The 15,935-nt window shown below is 36.2% G+C and overlaps 3 protein-coding genes across 4 annotated transcripts; 1 reads left to right on the forward strand and 2 right to left on the reverse strand.

The window, feature by feature from the left end:
• Positions 1-1,658: 1,658 nt before the first annotated feature.
• Positions 1,659-3,465, reverse strand: LOC107556141 (syntaxin-11-like). Of its 2 annotated transcripts, none has more exons than XM_016239178.1 (2): positions 3,393-3,465; positions 1,659-2,712 (listed from the first exon to the last, which is right to left on the reverse strand). In XM_016239178.1, exon 2 carries the CDS (start codon positions 2,695-2,697, stop codon positions 1,822-1,824), a length of 876 nt encoding a protein of 291 aa, XP_016094664.1. In that variant the 5' UTR covers positions 2,698-2,712; positions 3,393-3,465; the 3' UTR covers positions 1,659-1,821. The 2 variants fall into 2 exon arrangements, with proteins under 2 accessions (XP_016094664.1, XP_016094663.1); XM_016239177.1 differs by lacking the exon at positions 3,393-3,465 and adding an exon at positions 3,294-3,385.
• A 527-nt stretch (positions 3,466-3,992) lies between these two features.
• Positions 3,993-6,804, forward strand: LOC107556142 (syntaxin-11-like). Its single transcript, XM_016239179.1, has 2 exons — positions 3,993-4,322; positions 5,366-6,804. The coding sequence occupies exon 2, from the start codon at positions 5,371-5,373 to the stop codon at positions 6,256-6,258; it is 888 nt and encodes a 295-aa protein (XP_016094665.1). The 5' UTR covers positions 3,993-4,322; positions 5,366-5,370; the 3' UTR covers positions 6,259-6,804.
• Positions 6,805-7,698: 894 nt separating this feature from the next.
• LOC107556143 (histidine triad nucleotide-binding protein 3-like) lies at positions 7,699-11,854 on the reverse strand. Its single transcript, XM_016239181.1, has 5 exons — positions 11,345-11,854; positions 9,050-9,167; positions 8,633-8,702; positions 8,428-8,548; positions 7,699-8,316 (listed from the first exon to the last, which is right to left on the reverse strand). The coding sequence occupies exons 1-5, from the start codon at positions 11,522-11,524 to the stop codon at positions 8,236-8,238; spliced, it is 570 nt and encodes a 189-aa protein (XP_016094667.1). The 5' UTR covers positions 11,525-11,854; the 3' UTR covers positions 7,699-8,235.
• Positions 11,855-15,935: the final 4,081 nt, after the last annotated feature.

The following is a 15,935-nucleotide window of genomic DNA, read 5'->3' on the forward strand; positions in this document are numbered from 1 at the left end:
GTTTAGGGGTAGGGTTGGTGTAGGGCAATAGAATATACGGTCTGTACAGTATAAAAACCATTACGCCTATGGGATGTCCCCACTTTTCACAAGTGTGTGTGTGTGTGTGTGTGTGTGTGTGTGTGTGTGTGTGTGTGTTAGAGGTCGTAGGTTCAATTCCCAGGGAACACACATGCTGGTAAAAAATGTATAGCCTGAATGCACTGTAAGTCGCTTTGGATAAAAGCGTCTGCTAAATGCATAAATTATTATTAATTATTATGTGTGTGTACATATTTTTGTCCATCACTGTATGTATGCATATATATATATATATATATATATATATATATTAATATATATATATATATGAGGTCGTAGGTTCAATTCCCAGGGAACACACATGCTGGTAAAAAATGTATAGCCTGAATGCACTGTAAGTCGCTTTGGATAAAAGCGTCTGCTAAATGCATAAATTATTATTAATTATTATGTGTGTGTACATATTTTTGTCTATCTCTGTATGTATGTATATATATATATATATATATATATATATATATATATAGTAATGCATATATATGCATATTGTAAAATATTACAATTTAAAATACATGTTTTCTATTCAATATATTTAATATATATATTCAATATATATATATAATGGGGTTTTTTTCTTTCTGTGATGGAAAAGCAAAATTTTCAACAGTCATTACATTAAAACATTAAGTGTCACATGATCCTTCAGAAATCATTCTAATATGCTAATTTGGCACTTAAGAAACAATTATCTTATTATCGATGTAGAAAACTACTGCTGCTTAATATTTTTGTGGAAACAGTGATACCCTTTTAAAAAGATTCTTTGATAAATAGAACATTAAAAAGGAAAGCATTTATTTGAAATAAAAATATTTTATAACATTATACATGTTTACAGTAACTTTTGATTAATTTAATGCATCATTGCTTAATCAAAGTATTAATTTCTTTCAAAAAAGAAGTCTTACTGACCGCAAACGTTTGAATGGTAGTGTATGTAGGTGAATCAACAGAATTTACAGCACATCTTCCTGTGTTATAATGCATCACCATACATAGCACAGTTGTCCCTGGAACACAATCTTAAAATAATGTCCTTTTAGCAACTTTCTTTACCATAAAACATAGAAAGGTTTTTTGTATCTTGGCATGTGTTAGTTAATGTGTTAATAGTTGTGAGTAGGAGACAATCACATATCACATGAGGTAGGCACATGTGATCTAATTAGTGTAACAAAATTACACTCTAATTCATGACATCTGCTACGAAACTTTGAATGAATGCAGACTGAATGAGATACAGCTGATACAGATGTTCATACACATGAAATAGTTAGATCCATTACAACTAACCAGTCATCCAATGCCTCACTTATTTATCTATAAAATGTAGTTATATTGACAAGATACATTTCACATAAGAATACAAAGCACTTTTCAACACTTGAAAAGTGCAAACTACAGAAATAAAGGATTTCTGAATCTCCAAAAGGCACAAAATGAGTTATTTGTCAAATCAGCAAGATGCAAACATGCATGTTTAATATAAATATAAGAACATATTTGAGAAAATTCTGGTGCCAAAAAACCCACAAACTACAGAAATATTTATAAAACTGACAGATTTATTTCAGGGTGAAGTCTATATTCAAAATTAGTGTGATATGTGTTTGTTTTTCTTCAGATGAATATACATTTGCCTAAATAACACATATAATACACATATAAAAACGTAATACAAACCAAAAAATCTGATCACTTAATATATATTTATTTGACATTGTGATATCTGTGTCCTTCTCATCGTTTCCAGAAGAACATTTTCTTAAATGGATTATTCCTATCATATCTCTTGGCTCGCTCCAGCTTCACTAGGACATCCCTGACCTCCACCTCTGTTGACTGAACATTGGTGTGAATGTAGTCTATCATTGAGCTCTGCTCTTCTACTAACATGGCCACATCCAGAAACACCTCATGAAGGCTCTGAATGCGTCTCTCCAGCTGTAGCAGTTCCGTATGTCGGCTCTCGATCTGGATGAGTGCAGACCGTGCCGTTTTACCTTCTGAAACCATATTCTCACTGAAGACGTTCCACTGACCGCTCTCCAACATCTCTTCGATCTGGTCACCTGTGACCTCTTGCCCCACAATCTCCATCTGCCGTTGAATATATGCCTTGCAGGACTCCCTATGGCTCATCTCAGCGTCATTGTACTCCACCATGGCATCACGAAAACTGTTGCTTATGATGGCGTACTGTGTTCGGGCGATTCTTGTCACCGGTGAATTGACGCCATACTTTTCCTCTAACTCTTTCCTGTGGGAATCCATCTTGCGAAGGTGCACGAGCATCTCCTGTCCACGAGTTTTGATGTCAGCTGCAATAGCATTGGAGTCACTGGTATTAGATGCACTAGAGCAGACTGCGCCTGTAAAAATATGTGAGTTTTGATCCCTGAGACGCTTTACTTCAAGGCGGATGTACTGAATCTGACGGCGAGCCTCCAGTGCCTCATCAAAGACAGCTTCCAGGTCGTGGTTGGTGCTGGGGTCCTGAGGAGGGTCATCACAGTCTGTGTTTTCTGATGGAGAGAGAGCTTGGGCAGTTTCATGCTCTGCTGCCGTGCCACTAGACAGTGATACTGCCTGGAGGTGGCCAAGTCTGTCCCTCATGACTGGAATATTAGACTGAAAAGTTGAAAACATTTTCGTCTATAAATTCATGTCAAAGCGAACACACATAAACAGCAGCTGGTAAAATATACAGAAGGCTATTTATGGGTGACAACAACAAATAACTCTTGAAAACAGAATTTTCGTTGTTAGACGTAACCCACAAAAACCGTCAAAACGTCTGACTTGAGGAAAAGTACACTTGTGTCACTAAAAACCTGTCAGACAAGATAGACTTGTTTGTAGGTCCACGTTTAAAAACATAAGCTTTGTTTTAATCTCATTGCGTTTTCTATTTGACTCTGCTCAATCATTGTGCATTTTTTTAATAATCTGAAGAGAAGACAAATAAAAATATTAATTGTAGCCTATTTTGTTATACTCAATAAATGAAGAAAAAAAGTCTATCGATTTAGCCTAGTACATTTACAAAAATGCGTCAATCTAGTATATCCCAAATACGTACAATCAGACTTGATATAGGCATCGTATCAGTGGAGAACGTGTTTTAAACACTTTTTAATGAAACCTAACCTTCGTTTAATGTTTGGCAACACAAATACTGTGATTCGAGCATTATCATCATTGTGGCCTACCTCAAATTATGTTCTTCTGTGTGCATTCCTTACAAAATCCGCTTTGCATGTTACGAAAATCAAGCTATTGTCTGCCCAATAAATAAAAAGCGCACTTACCTCATTTCACCTCTTCTTGTCCAACACCGTACGTGAGTGATAACGTAGCACACAGACCCCGCCCCAAGTCAGGTGTGATGAGACCAGTATGTCCGGCAGGGGGCAGCACTTCAGACGCGATGAGAACCGAAGTACACAACACGTGCACTCAATCTTCTGATTTTATTTGAAATAAACCAAACTGTTACATTTTTTGTCCCCGTTATTGGATGTACATTTAAAGTCTCCTGCACCTGCGCTGTTCGTGTTGTTTAACTAAAAGAGAATAGACAGATTTATTGACAAAGGCTTGAAAATAGACAGAAAAGTCGAATCTTTTACCCCGCCACGTAGGCTAACAGAAGAAAAAACAAGACATATTTAGTATAAACAACCAATATGCATATTCTATGACTAATTGGTTAGTATAGCCTAATAATTAGGTATAATAATTAGTACAATTATACTGTTATAAGAAGAACAATGATCAATTCGAAACTCTTGACGAAGATTTTAATTTATTTTCTTTAGTTAAATAATCATCTACTTTCTGTCAACTCTGTAATCTATTTCCACACTGTCAATACACTGTAAAGTTGCTCAAACTTTTGAATCCTTGACTTTGCAAACCTTTTTGCATGCCAGGGTCCCACTCAAGACTACCATAGTATTGCACAAATTTGTATTAAATGTATTATGTGACATGGAAGACATGAAGATGACATCGTCCTTGGTCCCATTTCGCAAAACAGTCGAGATTATGTCAAGTGTTACTGAGTCACACGTCTGACATTCTGTTCAGCAAACAGGTTTGGCGTCAATGTTACGCCCTGGAACGCGCATTCCTTTCCCCACCCATGAAATGACAGCTGCAGCGCAGTGAGGATGGAGCTGCAGCCTTGAGATGACACATCGACTGAAGCGGTCATCATTTTGGACTAACAAAACAAGGTAGTGCACTTTGTAGTGAATGACAAGGAGTTTCTTTCTTTCTTTTCACCTTTTTTTTTCTTCAGCTCATCACTTCTATTTTACGGATTTATGGTTAATTTAGCCTGAATGTTGTCAGTGTAAACATGTAAAAAGCTTTAAAACAGGGGAAAAACAAGGTAGTGCACTTTGTAGTGAATGACAATGAGTTTCTTTCTTTCTTTTCACCTTTTTTTTCTTCAGCTCATCACTTCTATTTTACGGATTTATGGTTAATTTAGCCTGAATGTTGTCAGTGTAAACATGTAAAAAGCTTTAAAACAGGGGTGCCCAAACTAGGTCCTGGAGGGCCGGTGTCCTGCAGAGTTTAGCTCCAACTTGCCTCAACACACCTGCCTTTAAGTTTCTAGTATTCCTTGGGAGCTTGATTAGCTGGTTCAGGTGTGTTTAATTGGGGTTGGAGCTAAACTCTTATGGACACCGGCCCTCCAGGATCGAGTTTGGGCACCCCTGCTTTAAAATGTAGCCTATACAACATTGTTTTATAATGAAACAAATAGTCAAATTTAAAAAACTTAATTAAATCTTTAATTTGACATTTTTTGAAGCTAGAAGAGACAGATTTACACATTTGTAAATTGTAAAGCTTTAGTGGCTCGAATAAAGCTGGATATATTTAGGTATCTTATTTATACATTTCGTTGTAAAATAATTGAAGAGAACAGCATTTGTTAAGAAACAAAAGCTGAACTATCAGTTCAATCCATTCAAACTTGTTTGGTGAGTGACGGCAGTCAGAAATAGTTTCACAGATGAACTTGTTAGACGTGTGACTTTTTCAGTGTTGATAAGGAAGTATTATCTCCCCCCTTTACAGTCAGTTTCAGAAGGTACACAAGGAATGACAATGATTTTATTCCGGAAAACAAGGGCTATATGAGGGATAAATATGAACGTTATCATTTTGCTATTTTGTTTTCGATTGTTTAGCCTACACCAGATCGCATATTACCCATCACGTCTGGTGGCACTGAGTGTCCTTTTCCATTCATTCTCCCTTCTAGCAATCATGAGGGACAGACTGGATCATCTTCAGACCATTTCAGAGTCTAACAGCCATCTAGAGGAGCTGGAATCCGACTCTTTCAGCAATGTGGATCTGGAGGAGGGTTTCAGCCAGCAGGCCGTCATTTATGACAACAGTGATGAGATGGAGTCTGTGCTCGATAAGGCTCAGGACACTAGGCGTGAGATTCAGCTCATCCGCCTCGAGGTGAAGCGTCTCAGGGACCAAAATACCCGTATACTTAGCCAACCGACTCGTACAACTCACGTAAAGCAGGATGCCAATGTCATCGTAGGTGACATCAAGACACGTGGACAGGATGTTCTGGCACGTCTACAAAAAATGGATGCCCACACCAAAAAGCTCGAAGAGGAGCATGGCATCAACTCAGCTGTGGCGAGAATCACCCGAACACAGTACACCACCCTAAGCAACAACTTCCGAGACGCAATGACAGAGTACAATGATGCTGAGATGGATCACAAAGAATCGTGCAAGCGTCATATTCAAAGGCAAATGGAGATTGTGGGCCGAGAGGTGACAGGTGATCAGATCGAGGAGATGCTGGAGAATGGTCAGTGGAACATCTTCAATGATAACATCATGTCAGAAGGGAAAACAGCTCGTTCTGCACTCAACCAGATTGAGAGCCGACATCGTGACCTGCTGGATTTAGAAAGCCGACTCCAGAGCCTTCATGAAGTGTTCCTGGATGTGGCTATGCTTGTAGAGGAACAAGGACCCATGACAGACTACATCTTAAACAATGTTCAGAAAACCGATGCTATGCTTGGTGAAGTCCTTATCAAACTGGGACAGGCCAAGAGACATGACAATAACAACCCATTCAAGAAAATGTTCTGTGGATGCTTTCCATGCGCTAAACACTGACTGATTGTGAACAGTGAGGACTTGCGCATTGGAGGGCTGCATTATCTACTGACTTTTTTCAGTTTATCATTTTAAAAATGGGTAGCCAGAGATATGTAGCGAAATGGACCATAGTTTTTCAAAACTAAGCTCTCTCAGAAATCATTAAACCTGATACTACTGAACTGAAGTGAACAATAACACATCTGAGAGCAAATTAAACAACTAAAACAAATCAAAGAGACAAGTCTTCACAACTTCAAAACATATAGTCCTTCCTATTTGCCTTCATAAAAATGCCTTTTCATTTGCAGCTTGATACCTGTAAACATGTACTGTAAATGACATTGAAACCCAGTGTTTGAAGTCACAGTTAACAGGAAAGCAATATGAGCTTTTAATCTGTTATGCTAGAAATTGTGTATTGCAAGATATGCATATGCTATAATTTAGTAACATAATTTACATTATTATATCTTATTATTATAATGTGGTCGAATATGCACTTTCTAGACCCTTTTCGATTAAATCATCCGGAATATGAAGCATTTGCCATGTTTTGCCATATTTTCAGTGCAAGTTGATCACTGTTTTTTCAATCAATTTGTTTTTCTGAAGCAATGTTTATTAAAAAAACAGCTAAATAAAAGATCTTATATAATATTTACTTGCTTTGTCTTTATTATTAAATTAATTGCATGTGGCAAAATGTTTGGTCTTTACGGTATTTCAAATGAAATTAGTATACTGGATTATCAGAAAATATTCTTGTGGATAGGTAGACCAACAATACATTACAAGTCTTTAATGAATAATTTTTTAATACATAAGGAAAGGAAAGATGAAATACTTTCATCTTTATGGGTCAAGGGGATAGACACAATATCATCAACAATTGTTTCACCTTTTTGTACACACAGTGGACTTTCTTACATATGAAACAACAGGGAAATTACTGCGAGACCATGAAGGAAACATCTTCACTCGTTTTAGTCTGCTTTAGCTAGAATGAGGAAACAGACAAAATAACAGTCTAGGGGTTTAAAGTAATTTAAGCTAAATGTGTTGACATGATTGCCTTGTCACATTGTTGATCTATACATTTTACAGTGCCTGGACTTTTGACTATTATATAGCTATAACTTTTATATGATATATTTGACTTTTATATAGTTATTATATAATTATTTATTTATTTATATATATATATATAGATTATTTACACATAGATTTAAAAATTATTTGGATATAAAACATCACATGAGAAACATTTCCTTGTTCCTGAAAATTGTTTTCATTCATTCAATATGTAAGTGACGTGACAGGTCCCGGATGGTCTACCTCAGCACACGTAGCAAGCTTTTTTTTTTTAATAATAAATATAAAATAGAAGGAATAAAGCATAGACAGAATAGAAACAATAGAAAATGCTAGTGTTAGAGGGTCAATTTTTTTTTAAATTTCAATGAATAAAAAAAAAAACAATTTGCATGATCCATGCTACCATGTTTCGATGACTGTACTGTAAGTCCGTTTAACCTTTGTCCATTAATTCTGAGTTTTTAAATATTTCTTAATTTCATGTGTTTCTGGCATGTGTAGTGCTTTGGCACATTTAGCAGCTTATTCACACCAAGAACCGCACACTTAAAGACAGGATGTGGCCTTCTGATCAATATGTAAAGAACATGACCATGAACACTGAAGAAAACATGGCTCACTGTATGATAAATCTTTCACAACATAGCATGTAAAATGTGTACTAACATAAATAATCAATCACACAAAAATCAACATTTCCATCCATTTAATAACATTAGACATTATTGTTTAGATTACACTTTAGTTATAAATAGTAATTGTCAAATTTAAAAAAATACCATCCCATGCTTTAAAATACTTTAGCATTATATAAAAAATATGAAAATGAAAACCACTGATCTTCACTAAAGTGCCTTGTGATTTCAAGTTTTTTGTTCAGTAATAAGGCTCACATAGCTACACATGGCAGCATGCAATTGTTACATGTCCATTGTTTTCTTTTTTATCCTCCATCAGTTCCTTAAGCAGCATCTCCTCCTTTAAGACAACACACACACACGAGAAACAATTATACATTTTTAAAACTTTAAATTCTTATACAACCAAGTGTAATCAAAGAAATATCTGAAAGGTTTTCAGTTTACTCACAGTGAGGTACCAGATGGCTGTATACTTGCACCTTGACCATTTAAACAATTGACTGAAAGGTGCTAGAACATGGAGGTGCAGGTGGGGAACAGTGATATAAGGAGGCACATGGAAACCTAGACTGAAATACAGTCATATTCTCATTTAATAACTGCTTCATCCAAATAAATGCTTGATTAATATGATAGTAGTGTTGTCTTCAAACCTGATGTCTTCCAAATTTGTGACATTCCTGGCTTTCAGTACATCTCTTCCCATATCTGCCATCTTCTTCACTGCTCAGGATAATCACATTTAGATTAAAAATATAAAAATCCCATGTAATCACTGAATGTTAATATTCTATCTTATAAAAATAAATGTTTTATACAAAATCAATTAATTGAAACATTCACCCAGTCATCAATATGGTATTGTTTGTTAACTGTAATTGTATTGTGTGTTAATATCATCACTATAATTAATATATAGTCAGTCTAATAATAAGCTAATTAAACCAGGGCTCAATACTTAATACTCTCTGTGCTACTACCCTCTGCTGGCTACAAATACAAAGCCATTCACAAAACAGTGATACACAATTTAATAATCAAATGTACATCCAAAAAAGACATCATCTTACCTAGATTTATATCATCAGCTTGGAGTGACAAACAGCTATGGACATGTTTCTTTGGTATAACCAGGTAATGATGAGGTGCACCTGGATCAATGTCCTGGAAACAAACAATGTCCTCATCCTGTAAGAAAATAAAAATCACATTACATTTATAGTTACCTTGACATTTACAGTATATAATACTAATTATGTAATTGTATTATAAAAGCATGGATTATTATTGTATATTTATGTTACAGAAAACAGAGGGGAACCTTGTGAATTTGTAACAGTAAGTAAATGACTTTATAATGTGTATTCTAAGATTGATGTGTGTTTATTTTGTTAACATGCACACTACTGCGTATATGTATGTACAGATTTTGGACCCTACTGACTTATGAGGGTGAAATGACTATCAAAAATGACCACACGCCTCCTGAGATCATAGCAGAAGATATGACTCAAAAATTATTTTAAGATAAGCTAGCACAGTTTCATGCAACTTGGCCATTAGAGTTGAGAACCTCAACAAACTATTTTATAATAAATATTAAATGACTATATTTACGTTTTCATATTTGATAATCATATGGTCACCATATTAGTTAACAGCATTTCGCTTTTTCTTTTTCTTTTTCAAAGCACTTCCTCCTGTAGCTACTATAAAAGCATTTCAATTAATTTTTACTTGTCAGATTCAGTGACCCTAGCCAACTCTATCATATCCATTTGTAAGGAACAAACTGATCTCCAACATTATCGGGTAACTACAGTAAACAGTAACTCATAACGAAACCATTAGTAACACATTAGACAACAACAGCAGCCTTAATGTTTACATTTCTATACAAGCATTTAGAATAGATGCTCGTGACAACATCTAGCCTGTCCAATGGACGTTTTGTCTAGTCTTAAGAGGAAACCTCTTTCACAGCAGCACCGCTCGGCTCCGCTTCCGCCGAACAGCGACCCCTGGACTGGTCACAGTTAGACAACACCGGTGTTCCGGCGAATTCAGTTCCCCTGTTTCCCCCTCACAGCGCCTGCGCAACTTCGCAGTGTTGCCAAGTCCGCGGTTTTCCAGCGGTAGTTTTTAGCAGCAATTGGGCGTTTCTTTTTTAAATATCCTGGCAACCCTCAAACTTCAGAACTAAAATCATGACTTCATGATTTCGCCCGGGCTAAGCAAGTCAGCTTATGGTGGTTTTGCTGTCTTTCTGCAAGTAACGTTCATTTCACCATGGTAATTAGATCATTTGTAATTAAATACGTATTAATGTACGTGACGTCCTGTTCAATCGCAACATAGAGTCAGATTTCCTGCTAATTCTAACTCTTTCCTGTTTTATGAAGTGTAACACCATACATTACAATTAGACAGTTAAATTCCTTCGTTAGGGGCATTCTTTTGTTCAGACGCCCATTTCCATTTGATTGTTATTGTTATTGTTAGTGTGTGTGTGTTTCTGTTAAACAACTTAAGCCTTGTCGAAATAACAACAAATCTTAAGAGGAAACCTCTTTCACAGCAGCACCGCTCGGCTCCGCTTCCGCAGAAAACCGGGCGACCCCTGGACTGGTCACAGTTAGACAACACCGGTGTTCCGGCGAATTCAGTTCCCCTGTGTCCCCCTCACAGCGCCTGCGCAACTTCGCAGTGTTGCCAAGTCCGCGGTTTTCCAGCGGTAGTTTTTAGCAGCAATTGGGCGTTTCTTTTTTAAATATCCTGGCAACCCTGAAACTTCAGTACGCTGACTTGCTTAGCCCGGGCGAAATCATGAAGTCATGATTTTAGTACTGAAGTTTGAGGGTTGCCAGGATATTTAAAAAAGAAACGCCCAATTGCTGCTAAAAACTACCGCTGGAAAACCGCGGACTTGGCAACACTGCGAAGTTGCGCAGGCGCTGTGAGGGGGAAACAGGGGAACTGAATTCGCCGGAACACCGGCAATAATGTTATTCCAGAAGCGGAACGTGAACGTTCCTACTTAATAAGTCATTTGAATGAAAACCTCTAAATTACTCATTAAACAATGTCATTATAAAAGTAAATACATCGAGAACGGGTTGTCCTCTATATAACGCGCTTCGCGGATCAGAGCAAGTTACGGTTCTCGAAGCAACACGGAACCAATCCTGCGTATCATATTTCCTTCCCAGTTCATCTTTCTTGATGACTACAATCAACTTATATATATATATATATATAGGCCTATTATTATAATTTTATATTTAGAAAGAGGGGCGAATTTGCTAATCTAATTCACCTTTGAAGCAGTTGAGCCATATGAAGCAAGTAGATAAAAATGTACTTACTTCCGCCAGTATCTCAGTGGATGGATCGTCTCTGTTTGCGATTTTACAGAAAATACAATTTTCTTCCACGCAGTCGTCAGAATCTTGATTATTATCAGAGTCACACTTTCCTCCAGCCATTCTGACAAAGTGCTCGGGACAAATGAAACTGATCCCTGAAGTTCCCTTTGATTGTGTCATCTGTTCTTCCGCGTTTAAACGGTCGAACGTTTAATTTAACGCAATTACATGAGCTCATATGATCACATTTATACCGCCCAGAATTAACAACAACAAAGAGAAACACGGCGTTATTATAAGCGGTCATAGACACGAATAGTAATTCCGGTGTGATGGAGCAACTGGGGATCACGTTAACTGGGGATGTGCGCGTGCATATGAGCTATTTCACGTCCCATTCCAGCAGATTCGTCAAAAGCGACTGCAAAGCTGTAATGAAAAGACGTTGGTACATTCTTAATGATTTTGCCTGACCCAACCAGGATTGGTGGCTGGAATGAGTGATTTTGTAGAGTATCTGCCATTATTTCCACTAAGTATAAATAGCATCTATCTACACTTAATGCAAACATCCTGCTATTTTTAAATAGTGTAAATAAAATCTATCGTTATCAGACGAATCTGCTGGAATGGGACGTGAAATAGCTCATATGCACGCACACATCCCCAGCTAACATGATCCCCAGTTGCTCCATCACACCGGAATTACTATTCGTGTCTATGACCGCTTATAATAACGCCGTGTTTCTCTTTGTTGTTGATGAAAATAATAAAATAATTCAACCCTATATAAACTAATCAGCTGTTTTATAACAAAGAGAGCGCTCCAGGTTACAGTGTAATAACAAATTATCAAAGCAAACAAACGTGTAAACTACCTTCCACTCTGGGCGAGGCCGCTGCCATCTTTACATTACATCACTAGGGTCGGAGGTTTCAGTCTCGAGCTTCAGCTTGTTAAAAACAACAACAACAAAACTTCAGCTTGTTATTGTTTCTCTTCAGCTATGGGCACTTTTAGCCAGGATGATTTTAACACGCTTCAGTTTATTTAATCCGCCCACTAACTGTTCAAATACAAGTTTATTGACGCACAATAAAATTATAGTTTTTATTTTAAAGGAAAAAGATCAAATTAGACCAGAATTGGCACTTAAGGACCCAAGTGGCATGTTGTTATAGTGTTATTATTATTTTAAAATGTAATACTTATTGTAATTCGTGGGCTTATTATTTAACATTAGGCTATTATTATTATTTAATATTTCCATGAATTAGATGTGCATTTCAAACATTTTCGCTAAATTGTCAAAATACATTTTTTAATTTGATTTAGTATTTTACATTAATAACACTTGATAAAGTTAGGCTACCTCAGGTGGGGGAACAACTTCCCCAGTAGGGGCCATCTTACCCCTCCTTTAATATTTGACATTTTGTGTAATAACAACTAAATTAGCATATTTATTTCCTATAAAGCATTGGCTGATGCATCATAATCCTGCACATGCTAAACTTAACTTAAAAAACTAAATTTATTTAATCTAAATATGTTATACTTTGTAGTTGTTACACTACTCTGTTTACCTTGCTATTTAGCTCAAATATATGAGGGGTAAAAAAATGTAATCTAATAAATAGGCTAATTAAAGTGATTTATTATTATTTTGGATTATAGTTTAAAACATGTAAGAACTCATATTTTAGATAATGAATTCTCATTATTGGAATGTCTGGATCTGGGACAAGGGTAATAGTAATAATAATAATAATAATAATTCAATCTATATAAGTCTTTTGAAAAGTAGCCTTCATTCATCAAAACAGATGATGATGGCATGATAAAAAAGATTTTGTCTGCCATGTAACGATTTATCACAGGCTTTTATGTCTTACATCAAAAGTTAACTGGTTCCCATGATTGATAGCTTAAAATAATATTCATATATAGCTCTTCAACATTATTTTATTTAAATTATAATTGTTTAGAAAATAGTTGATTTTTCTTTTGGTAAAGTAAGGTTACAAGTTCCCTCACCTCGATATGTTCGATTAATTTTAATATCTGGTGTAACTGTTTTGGATTAAAATGTCATAAAAAGGCTGAAATCATAACGTAGTGTTTGCATAATCACATATATAGCACTTTTTATGAGAAAGTGCTTTTTTTTCTTCAGGTCAAACTTGATTTGCAAGACTCAAAAATTCAGTTTTTGTAAAAACAAAAAACAAAACCTCACTAAAATATATTTGAAAAAATTTGAAAGCAACAAATTAAGTTGTGTTTTCAAGGTGGAAGGAAGGACAATGGTCACACCACTCCACATCTGTAAATCTGTAAATCAGTAAATCAAAACTTTTGTGAAAAAGTTATGAAACCAGCATAAAACAAAGGTTACTTTTCTTGGAACTTGCCACATGTATTTTAAACTAGATTTCTTTAAATATTTCTCCTTTTTATGGACATCCTTATGGTTTATTAACCCATATGTTGGCCTCTTGGTTTGCTCACTTTTCTGCAGGCTTGGGCACTATTCAAAGGCAAATACCGGGAGGGTATCGACAAACTTGACCCACCAACTTGGAAAACACGTCTTCGATGTGCTCTTAACAAGAGCAATGACTTTGAGGAGCTTGTGGAGCGCAGTCAGCTTGACATATCAGACCCCTATAAAGTGTATAAGATTGTTCCGGTGGGATCCAAAAAAGGCAAGGGAGGAGAAAAACATCAGATGACATCAAACAGAGTAGAACAGCTGTTTGCTGCCATTTGTCTTATAAATACTTCTTTAGATATCTGATCAAAAGCAATTAAAATATTTCATATTTAAATGTTGCAGTATCCAGATCTCTTGAAGATTCACAGTCCAATGCAAGCTCACCCAGTTATCCAATACACCCACCTTATCCACCAGCACCATCTCAGGTTAGAGTCAAACATCATCTTTGCTTTGGGTGTTCCTATCTTTGCACTTCAGATCACTATTATGTGCTTGTCATTACAGGTGTGCAACTATCTTTCTCCAGCAGACAGAGGATGGAGGGATTACTCCACCCTCTCTGAGATCTCTTACAGCCAGAGCCCCTACACTTCACGCTGGGACCCTGGTACTTTGTGTGTTTGAGAGAGCAAGTACAATTACTGTAAGTTCAGGTAGCATGCAGTTGCATTGACATATTCCTGTATGTGCAGGGTACCAGTTCAGTGGCTCTTTCTACAGTTGCAATGCATCTGATCCACAGCTGTCACCCTTAACCCTGGACACCAGCATGAGATCTGCTGAGGCTATGGCCCTCTCAGGTACATAATCATAAACACACAGAGACAGTGACAGGCTGGATTGATCTTTAATTATTGATATTTCTGATAATGATTTTGAGGATCATCTGGATGATTTCAGTGATCAGATTGAAAAGAAAGTTTGGTAAACTCTGACCTGCGAATTTGTATCACGTGAAGACGTGTGACCAATAGAAGAATGATAAATCATGGTGTGTCCTCTTAGCTGAATTAAAAGAACTTTACATGTGGAGCAGACTGCATATTTTAACATTTTTGATATATGTTGAATTATGATTTTTAAAAAGACGAAATTACAGCCGTTAAAGTGTCTGTAGAAATTCTGTGTATTCAAAGTCTGGAGTGACTGCTGCTTTATTAAATTGTGTTTAGAAAGATTTGAACGGAGCGTTAGATGATGGCAGGTAATCTAAGCGTTTATTTCATTTGATATCCCTCTCCGTTAAAAGAAGGTATTTTGAAGAACATTGGGAACCAAATAACCCAGTGACTTCCATTGCATGGTCAAAAAATAAAACACTTTGAGACATTTCTGAAATGTTATGCTTTTTTGTTCCACAGAGGAAAGAAAGCCATATAGGTTTACCATGAAATGAGGGTGAGTAAATGATGACGGACTTTTCATTTTTGGGTTAAGCTACTTTCACACTTGTAATTTGCAAAGGGGGTTAGCACCACTTTTAACTCAGGGTTACAAAGCTTTGCTTATGAACAGATGATGGACAAGTTCACCAAGTGCCATACTTGTCCAATCAATATGCAAACAGGAATGTTAACCCAGGGTTTTTAAATATGTACAGTGAAAAATCTCAAACTTAAAAACCCAGGACTAAGTAATAACCCATTCTGCTGTGCACCTAGAGCCTTTCGGGACACTAGAACTGAGCTGAATCCCACCAGGATAATCTAGAATGATAACAGACAACATCAAATGCAAGACTGTTGTCATGTTTAATACTGAGAATGATGCAAATCTGTGTAAAACTCACAAGGATGAATGATTGTATTATGTCAATATATGTGTGGGCTGTTTGCTGATATGACAACAGAATGTAAAGTGTGAATATTAGCTGTGACTCATTGCTTCTTGTTACATTTGATTGAGCTGCATTCAGAATATAAAAATCCAAAGGCTACGCATTTAGGGAAAAAGTGATAACCTTTCAGTTTTCGAATTGCAGTTCTTTTATAAACATGTTTGGGTAAAATTATAACAAAATTGTCTACTTTTTTATTCTACTACTTTAGCTTTTTTTTGTTACTGAGATGCTCAAAATGCCTCAAAATTGA

This window comes from Sinocyclocheilus grahami, unplaced genomic scaffold (assembly GCF_001515645.1).
Source record: "Sinocyclocheilus grahami isolate Dianchi unplaced genomic scaffold, SAMN03320097.WGS_v1.1 scaffold556.1, whole genome shotgun sequence".
In the NCBI taxonomy this organism is placed as follows: Eukaryota; Metazoa; Chordata; class Actinopteri; order Cypriniformes; family Cyprinidae; genus Sinocyclocheilus; species Sinocyclocheilus grahami.

Bases quoted from the DNA above. Each gene is read 5' to 3' on its own strand.
- LOC107556141 (XM_016239178.1), bottom strand. From the start codon at position 2,697: ATGAGGGACAGACTTGGCCACCTCCAGGCAGTATCACTGTCTAGTGGC.
- LOC107556142 (XM_016239179.1), top strand. From the start codon at position 5,371: ATGAGGGACAGACTGGATCATCTTCAGACCATTTCAGAGTCTAACAGC.
- LOC107556143 (XM_016239181.1), bottom strand. From the start codon at position 11,524: ATGACACAATCAAAGGGAACTTCAGGGATCAGTTTCATTTGTCCCGAG. The intron at 9,168-11,344 runs GTAAGTACATTT...ATTTTCTTACAG, and splicing joins CCACTGAGATACTGGCGGAA to GATGAGGACATTGTTTGTTT. The intron at 8,317-8,427 runs GTGAGTAAACTG...GTTGTCTTAAAG, and splicing joins CAGCCATCTGGTACCTCACT to GAGGAGATGCTGCTTAAGGA.